The sequence below is a fragment of the Trachemys scripta genome, chromosome 16 (assembly GCF_013100865.1).
Source record: "Trachemys scripta elegans isolate TJP31775 chromosome 16, CAS_Tse_1.0, whole genome shotgun sequence".
Lineage (NCBI taxonomy): Eukaryota > Metazoa > Chordata > Testudines > Emydidae > Trachemys > Trachemys scripta.
The window spans coordinates 7,793,121-7,802,398 of NC_048313.1; the positions used below are offsets into that span (position 1 = coordinate 7,793,121).

A 9,278-nucleotide genomic window follows, 5' to 3' on the forward strand; every position below is an offset into this window, starting at 1 on the left:
GTGGGGGTCTGGGCGGCGCCCGGCAGGACGGGGCCCGGATCTCAGTGGGGGTCTGGGCGGCGCCCGGCAGGACGGGGCCCGGATCTCAGCTGATTTCTCTGGGCACTGCTGTGATACACTGATACACTGCTGGGGACTAAGATCACTGTGATGAGTTCGGTCACAGAGACCCCTGGGGAGCTGCCACTACCTGAAGCTGCCTCGGAGCCCGTTTCCCTGCCAGCCGGGGGCTCCAGAACCCACCTGGTGGAGCCAGACACGCCAGCTGCTGCAGCCCCGCCCCAGGCCTGGGCCATGCCCCAAAGCTGCAGAATTAACTGAAAACAGCTTAAGACGTGCTCCTGTCTTCAGCCCCCAGACACCCAGCTCCCGACGGCATCCAACCCCCAATGAATCCGTTTTACTCTGTATAACGCTTATACAGGGTAAACTCAGAAATTGTCCGCCCTCTATAACACTGATAGAGAGATACGCACAGGTGTTTGCCCTCCCAGGTATTAATATATACTCTGAGTTCATTAATAAGCAAAAAGTGATTTTATTAAGTATAAAAATTAGGATTTAAGTGGTTCCAAGTAATAACAGGCAGAACAAAGTGAATTACCAGCAAAATAAAACAAAAACACGCAAGTCTAAGTCCGCAGGGGTCTGTTTTGGGACCGGCTCTGTTCAATATCTTCATTAACGACTTAGATATTGGCATAGAAAGTACGCTTATTAAGTTTGCGGATGATACCAAACTGGGAGGGATTGCAACTGCTTTGGAGGACAGGGTCATAATTCAAAATGATCTGGACAAATTGGAGAAATGGTCTGAGTTAAACAGGATGAAGTTTAACAAAGACAAATGCAAAGTGCTCCACTTAGGAAGAAAAAATCAGTTTCACACATACAGAATGGGAAGAGACTGTCTAGGAAGGAGTACGGCAGAAAGGGATCTAGGGGTTATAGTGGACCACAAGCTAAATATGAGTCAACAGTGTGATGCTGTTGCAAAAAAAGCAAACATGATTCTGGGATGTATTAACAGGTGTGTTGTGAGCAAGACACGAGAAGTCATTCTTCCGCTCTACTCTGCTCTGGTTAGGCCTCAGCTGGAGTATTGTGTCCAGTTCTGGGCACCGCATTTCAAGAAAGATGTGGAGAAATTGGAGAGGGTCTGGAGAAGAGCAACAAGAATGATTAAAGGTCTTGAGAACATGACCTATGAAGGAAGGCTGAAGGAATTGAGTTTGTTTAGTTTGGAAAAGAGAAGACTGAGAGGGGACATGATAGCAGTTTTCAGGTATCTAAAAGGGTGTCATAAGGAGGAGGTAGAAAACTTGTTCACCTTAGCCTCTAAGGATAGAACAAGAAGCAATGGGCTTAAACTGCAGCAAGGGAGGTCTAGGTTGGACATTAGGAAAAAGTTCCTAACTGTCAGGGTGGTTAAACACTGGAATAAATTGCCTAGGGAGGTTGTGGAATCTCCATCTCTGGAGATATTTAAGAGTAGGTTAGATAAATGTCTATCAGGGATGGTCTAGACAGTATTTGGTCCTGCCATGAGGGCAGGGGACTTGACTCGATGACCTCTTGAGGTCCCTTCCAGTCCTAGAATCTATGAATCTAATACAGTAGGAAACTAAATGCAGGTAAATCTCACCCTCAGAGATGTTCCAGTAAACTTTCACAGGCTAGACTCCTTCCTAGTCTGGGCCCAATCCTTTCCCCTGGTACAGTCCTTCTTCCAGCTCAGGTGGTAACTCGGGGATTTCTTATGACTGGCCCCCTTTGTTCTGTTCCACCCCGTTTTATAGCTTTGGCACAAGGCGGGAATCCTTTGTCCCTCTCTGTGTTCCCACCCCCTCCTTCTCAATGGAAAAGCACCAGGTTAAAGATGGATTCCAGTTCCGGTGACGTGATCACATGTCACTGTAAGACTTCATTGCCCACTTGCCAGCACACACGTATACAGGAAGACTTACAGGTAAACACAGCCACCTACAGTCAATTGTCCTAGTCAATGGGAGCCATCAAGGTTCCAAAGCACCATTAATGGCCCACACTTTGCATAATCACAATAGGACTCAGAGTTAACTTCATATTTCTAGTTTCAGACACAAGAGTGGTACATTTATACAAATAGGATGACCACACTCAGTAGATTATAAGCTTTGTAATGATACCTTACAAGAGACCTTTTGCATGAAGCATATTCCAGTTACATTATATTCACCCTCATTAGCAGGGTTCTGTGAAGCATTATGGGGTGCAACGTCCCAGTTCCCTGCTGCAGGGGCCAGGCCGGGTTCTGGCGGTGGGGACAGGCAGGTACCTGCATTGCTAAAGCTAGGACAGGCGCAGGCCGGCGTCAGGCGCCGCTGGGGGTTCTGGGCACGAGGGGGTGAAATCCTGCCCCGCCGATCCCAGCCCGCGCAGAGCCGCGGGGGCCCAGGCTGGGCCTTGGCACCAGGCCTGGCTTTCAGCCGTGGGCGCGTCTGGCGCTGACCCTGCCCTCTGCCGGCGCAGGAAGGCCAGCAGCTCCTTGAGGAGAAGCCGGAGCTGGCCGGCTCGGTGAAGAGGCAGCTGGAGGAGATCCGGCAGTGCTGGGGGGAGCTCGAGAGCACGGCGCAGGCCAGGGCCCAGCACCTCCTGGAGGCCAGCAAGGCGGAGCAGCTGGTGCAGAGCTACGCGGACCTGGACAAGAGGCTGGTGAACATGGAGGGGCAGCTGCAGGCTGTGGATGCTGGCACCAGCCTGGCCACCGTCAACAACCAGCTGAAGAAACTCCAGGTAGGGCTGGGCGGCGACAAGCCCAGCACGTGGGTGTGCTGCATGGAGCACTGTGAAGGGGTGGACTGGGTGTCCGGACTCCTGGGTTCTCTCCCACCTCTGGGAGGGGAGTGGGGGCTGGTGGTTAGAGCAGGGGGTGCTGGGAGCCAGGACTCCTGGGTTCTGTTCCTGGCTCTGGGAGGGGAGTGGGGGCTGGTGGGTTAGAGCCGGGGGGCTGGGAGCCAGGACACCTGGGTTCTCTCCCCGGCTCTGGGAGGGGAGGGGAGTGGGGGCTGGTGGTTAGAGCAGGGGGCTGGGAGCCAAGACTCTGTGTTTGCCGTTGGCCAAGCCGTTTCTGCAGCCGCGGTGCCGGTCCCTGGAGCTGCCGGGAGGGGCTTGGCCCCGATTCCCAGTCACGTTCACACTCTGTGAGGCCTGGTCTGGCTGCAGGTGTCAGGAGCCGACCCATCGTCGAGGCCAGGCTGCTCGGAGCAGATTGTCAGCACGGCGCTGCTGGTGGATAACCCCAGTGAGGGGGGCACTGGGGCAGCCCTTTGGATTCAGGCCGTTGTGCTGGGAAGCCAGGCTGGGGCCCGGCCCGAGGCAGCCAATGGGACTCCGCCCCGTCCCATGTGCTTCTGAAAGTGAAGCACGTGCCTAAACGCTCTGCTGAATCGGGGCCTTGGAACCCCAGAACCTGAGGCCCAGTGGCGGCCGTGGTCAGTCGCCGGGGCCGGTAATCCCGGGTTTGAGTTTCACTCCCGGCTCGGGTTAGCCCTGCGTCCTCCCGGCCCGAGCGCTGCCAGCCAGGTGCAGCCGCCCAGCTGGAACTAACTCGGTGTCCCTGGCCTGGACCCGGGGGCCTCGAGCGATTCCAGGCCCTGCTCTGCGGCAGGCGGACGTGCTGCAGGGGGGTCAGGCTGTGGGAATCGGGGCTGGGGGGGGCAGTATTTGGAAAGGGGCTGTGGCGTTCGTAACTTTCAAACCTTCGCTGAGTCCTGCCCGTCCCCCGGTAGTGTATGGGGGGAGGGTTACTTGGGGGTCGGAGCATTTTTCTTTTCTGTTTTGTTTTGATGGGTGAGTGGGTTTTGAAGCTGCCCCCCCAGCTGCCGAGGGCCCTGGCCCCGGGGCGCGGCGAGGGGACCTTCGCAGGCCCAGCGATCTGCAGACCAGGGAGATCGTCTCTTCTCCTCCTTAGCCACGGAGACACTGGAAATGAGTCCCAGGCGGCTCTTCTCCAGCCGCCGCCCGGGGAGACCCACGCCGCCCCCGAGGCGGGATCGGGGCTCGAGAGCAGCCTCCTACAGGCCGGGGGCGAAAAGGGGACTGTGCAGGGAAGTGGCAACAGCCCTGGGCCAGGTCCCTTCCTGCTGCCCCTCCGTGAAGACAGCACCGTGACGCGATTTCACCGGGGCTGGCCGGAGCGGAGGGGCCAGATCCCGAGCGGGTGCAAATTAGCTCAGCTCCATGGGTCCTACCCGCCGCTGCCTGCCCCCTTTCCGGTCACGCTAGTGCAGGGCGGGTGGAAAACACCACCAGACTGGAGGGGAAGCATTTCACGCCCACCGTGCGCCGGGGCGAAGGACCCTGCGGGGGGATGAGCAGCTGGGAACCGGGCCCCCTGGAGCTACGGGCCCTGGATCTGCTCCCACTGGCTCCGACATGGCCTGACGCGCCAGCCGTGGGTCAAAGCACCCCTCGCGGGGGCTCCTGTCTCCAGTTAGTGTCCCGGGCAGGGCCGGGGGCGGGCTGGGAGTCAAACCAGGCTCGTAAAGGTCGAGGTGAGAAGGGCCCTGTTTGAGCATTGGCCATCCTGCGCCGGGCCTGGCCATGCCTCCCTCCAGTGCCCGGCCTTGCCGCTCCCCCACGATGCTCGGCCCCGCGAGGGGACAGGATGCCCCCGGCCCTCACCCCCCCCGCTGTCTCTCTCTCTCGCAGACGATGGAGTCGCAGATGGAGGAGTGGTACAAAGAGGCCGGGCAGCTCCAGGCGCAGCTGGCCTCCCTGCCCCTGGAGCCGGCCAGCAAGGAGGCGGTGGACGAGAAGCAGAACGCGGTGGGGACGCGGATTGTCCGCCTCATCGAGCCCCTGAAAGAGAGAAGGAGGATCCTGCTGGCTTCCAAGGAGGTGCATCAGGTCTGCCGTGACCTGGAGGACGAGATCGTAAGTCGGGGGGGGGGGGGTGGGCGGGGGGGGGGGGGGCGGGGGAGCAGCTTCCCATCCCCTTCCCCAGTTCCAGGAGCTGACCGCTGGCTCCCAGCAGGCAGGGACCCGGTTAGAGCCCCAGTCAAAGGAAAGGCCAGGGATGGAGCGGGCGTCAGAGCGGCCCCATACCTGCGAGGTGGGGCCCTGTGGGGCCAGGCACTGGTGCATTTGGAGATCAGTGGAGCGCCACGGATTTGTACCAGCTGGAGGGCTGGCCCCAGGGACTCCAGTGGAGTGACACCGATTTATACCGGGGGGGGGGGGAAATCTTGTTATGCTTATAAGAGCACATGGGATCTTTTTCCAGGGAGAAGGCAATATGCCGCGTTTAGTGAAAATACCACAGTTAGCGCGCGCGCACACACACACACACACACACACGTCAATCGAGGCTTTGCAGGATGGAACCAGAGTCTTGTGGCAAAACACCCCAGCGTTAGGCGTGTAAATTCCCACGTTTGTCTATGGATTTGGCAATGTCATTCTGGGATCGTTGGTCCTTACGTGGGGTTAATCTTGGGGTTTTCTTCTTTGTTGTCTCGCCTTCGGGGGTGTTTGCCTCACCTCTGAGGTTGTCGATGCTGCTAACTCGTTTAGCATCAGCAACAATGGATGTTTTCTGATTGTTTCCTGCTGTCCCTCCAAGTCTCTCACTTCTTGCCCCTCTGGACATTTGGAGTGGCTTTAATCATGCACACGTCCTTTACTCACCCCAACAACTGTCCAGAGGATTTCAGACTGGAGTCCATTTTCAAAAGGGTTCAATGGTTACTAAAGGGATTACAAAAGAACATTACACAACTTCATTTGCAATGCAGATAAGAAACAAGACCTTCTAGCAAACACTAATGAAAACTTCTCCTAAAACCAAAGGGGACCAGAATCAGCCATAAGGCCTGTTCTGGTCTGTTCCTGCCTCAACGTCAGGTCAGACACAGGCAGCCTGGCTGATGTGTTTTTTCTAAGGACCCAGGGTCGTTCCTTCCTGCTGGCCAGTCAGGGTGGCCGGCAGAATACAATCAAATCATCTCCTACAGCAGTACACTGAATACATGCTACATTCTTATCGTCTTTACAGACAACGAGGATCCTTGTGGCACCTTAGAGACTAACACATTTATTTGGGCCTAAGCTTTCGCGGGCTACAGCCCACTTCATGGGATGAAAAATTCTTTATCCTTCATTCTAAAGTATACAGAATACAAACACTAAATCCTACTACTAGAATATGGCCCAAGTGACTCCAGTGGAGTGACCCCGATTCACAGGCGGGCGGGTTCTGGTGCCCAGGGGCTGATCCAGGCGCTGCCGTTCCCTCGCGTTTGCTTTATTCACACTGTGCCCCGGCCTGGGCCCAGCCCTCGGTTTTCATGCCACGGCTCCTCTGCTCTGTCCCGTCTCCCTCCAGAGCTGGGTCCAGGACCGTCTGCCGCTCGCCACCTTGCGAGACCACGGGAGCAATCTGCAGGCAGTGCAGCACTTCATCAAGAAGAACCAGGTAGGCTTGGCCCTCACCCAGCACTGGGGTCCTGCAACATCGCAGGCTGGGCACCCGGATGCCTGGGTTCTCTTCCCGGCTCTGGGAGGGGAGTGGGGGTTAGTGGTTAGAGCAGGGAGGGCTGGGAGCCAGGACTCCTGGGTTCTATGCCTGGCTCTGGGAGGGGAGTGGGGGTTAGTGGTTAGAGCGGGGGGGCTGGGAGCCAGGACTCCTGGGTTCTGTGTCCGGCTCAGTGTGACATTGGGGGGATCCAGCCCCTGCCCTTCGCTGTGTCTTGGGCACTGACCCGCCTTGCTGGGGGCGGTTACAGGGCCCACCCCTGTCTGCAGCGTGCTGGGGGGCCCCGGCTGGCAGAGCCCCGTGCTGCCGAGAACCCCACCCCCCCGTATGTGTGACTGGGCGCCGCTAACCCTGCCCCCCACGCCCCCCACCAGAACCTGCGGCGTGAGCTGCAGGTGCACCAGCCCCGGGTGGACGAGGTGCTGGAGCGGGCGGGCGCCCTCGCCTCCATCAAGAGCCCCGAGGTGGACGGGGTGCGGCTGCTGCTGGAGAAGCTGCGGGAGCTGTGGGGGGCGCTGGGGGAGCAGACGGAGCAGCGCCAGCACCTGCTGGACGCCACCTACCAGGTGGAGCAGTATTACTTCGACGTGGGCGAGGTGGAGGCCTGGCTCGGCGAGCAGGAGCTGCTGCTGCTGAACGAGGAGAAGGGCAAGGTGAGGGCGGCGCTGGGGGCTGTGCTGGCATGGGGCGGGGGCAGGGGCAGCAGGGGATGCTCTCCCCTGGCAGTTGGTGCTGGCCCCAGGGCGGCGCTAGCGGGTGCTGTGGGGCAGGGAGCGGGNGGCGGGGCCAGGGGGTGCTGTGGGGCAGGGAGCGGGATGGGGGGCTCAGCAGGGGGCGCTCTCCCCTCAGGGCCGGCTCCAGGCACCAGCCGAGCAAGCTGGTGCTCGGGGCGGCAGCTTGGAGGAGGCGGCGTTCTGCCCAATCCTAGGGCGGCACGGCCGCCTTTTTGTTTTGTTTTTTGTTGTTCCGCTCCGGCTGGGCTGTAGGGGGCGGTAGCGCGGAGGACGGGAGCGCCCTGCAGCAAGCCCGGCACGGCAGCCCGCATCCTTCCCTCCCCGCCGACCGTGGTGCGGAGCCCTCCCGGCAGGGGGCGCGGTGGGAGGGGCCGCGTGGCAGTGCCCTGCTGAAGCCCTGGCCGCCCCCCTTCTCTCTCCCCCCACTCCCCGGGCCACGTCTGCAGGGCAGGGAGTCCCCCTGCACCCTGGCTCCGGCTGCGCCGCAGGGGTGGCCAGAAAGCCGGAGCTGGCCCTGTCTCCCCTGGGCTGTTCGGAGCCCCAGGAGCGGGAGCCGGGGGCTGGCCCGGGGGACAGGCCCCGGGCTCGGATCCGCCGCTAACCCCAGTTGCCTTCCCCGCCCCAGGACGAGCAGAGCACCCTGCAGCTGCTGAAGAAGCACCTGGTGCTGGAGCAGAGCATTGAGAACTACGAGGAGACCATCGCCCAGCTGTCCCGCCAGTGCCGCGCCCTGCTGGAGCTGGGCCACCCCGACAGGTAGGTGGGCGCCCGCCCCGCCCTGCGCCGCCCCCGTCCCCCGGCCCGCCGGGCGCGGTTCTCTGCACTGACCAGGGTGTGTCCTTGCCCAGCGAACAGATAAGTAGGCGGCAGTCTCAGGCTGACCGGCTCTACGTGTCTCTGAAGGACCTGGTGGAGGAGCGCAAGGCCGGGCTGGAGCAGCAGTACTGGCTGTACCAGCTCAGTCGCGAGGTGGACGACCTGGAGCACTGGATCGCCGAGAAGGAGGTGGTGGCCGGGTCGCCGGAGCTGGGCCAGGACTTCGAGCACGTCACGGTGAGCGAGGCGCCCGCGGACGGGCGCTGGGGACGGCTCGGTCGGATCCGCGCTGTGCCTGGGCCCTGCCCCAGCGCCCGCAGGGCTCATGCCCCTCTGCGACCCCAGGGCTCATGCCCCTCTGCACCTCCTGGGCTCACGCCCCTGCCCCAGCACCCCCAGGGCACACACACACCCCTGTGCCCCCAGGGCTCACGCCCCCCTGCGGCCCCAGGGCACACCCCCCCAATGCCCCCAGGGCACACGCGCCCCCAGGGCACACGCCCCCCAGACTGGGCTGACTGTGCCCCATACCCCCTGGGCCGGGTTCCCTGTGCCCGGCTGGGTGCTGTGTCTGTGCCGCGCCTTGTACCCGTCCCACGGTCTCTGTGCCACGTGCTGTTCTCCACCTCCCCCGGCCAGGGGCTGCTTCCGGTGCCATGGCCCACGCTCCGTGCTATGGTCTGTGTCTCGTGTGCTCACCACCCCCCCCCACCCCCCAGCTACTGCAGGAGAAGTTCACGGCGTTCGCCAGCGAGACGGGCAGCTTGGGGAACGAGCGGCTCTCGGCCGTGAACCAAATGGTGGACGAGCTGATCGACTACGGGCACGTGGACGCGGCCACCATCGCGGAGTGGAAGGACGGGGTGAACGAGGCCTGGGCCGACCTGCTGGAGCTGATGGAGACGCGGGCCCAGATGCTGGCTGCCTCCCACGAGCTGCACAAGTTCTTCAGCGACTGCAAGGACCTGCTGGCCCAGATCGAGGAGAAGAAGCAGCGGCTGCCGGAGGTGGCGGCCCGTGAGTCCCGCAGCTCCGCCGGGGCCCTGCAGCGGGTGCTCAGCTCCTTCGAGCACGACGTGCAGGTGCTGGTGAGCCAGGTGAGGGGGCTTTGGGGGGTAACCAGCCCCACCCCAGAGGGGACGCATCTCAGCCCCCGCGCCCCACCCCAGAGGGGACTCATCTCAGCCCCCGCGCCCCACCCCAGAGGGGAC

The 9,278-nt window shown here is 61.2% G+C and overlaps 1 protein-coding gene across 1 annotated transcript in view; it reads left to right on the forward strand.

The window, feature by feature from the left end:
- The window catches only part of SPTBN4 (spectrin beta, non-erythrocytic 4), a gene marked incomplete at its 3' end in the record, with an annotated part of 44,137 nt that overhangs the window by 25,375 nt on the left and 9,484 nt on the right, over nt 1-9,278 (forward strand). The window contains 7 exon segments of the mRNA XM_034792184.1: nt 2,512-2,775; nt 4,693-4,917; nt 6,368-6,457; nt 6,892-7,170; nt 7,877-8,007; nt 8,100-8,304; nt 8,787-9,164. Coding sequence (XP_034648075.1) covers nt 2,512-2,775; nt 4,693-4,917; nt 6,368-6,457; nt 6,892-7,170; nt 7,877-8,007; nt 8,100-8,304; nt 8,787-9,164 — 1,572 coding nt within the window.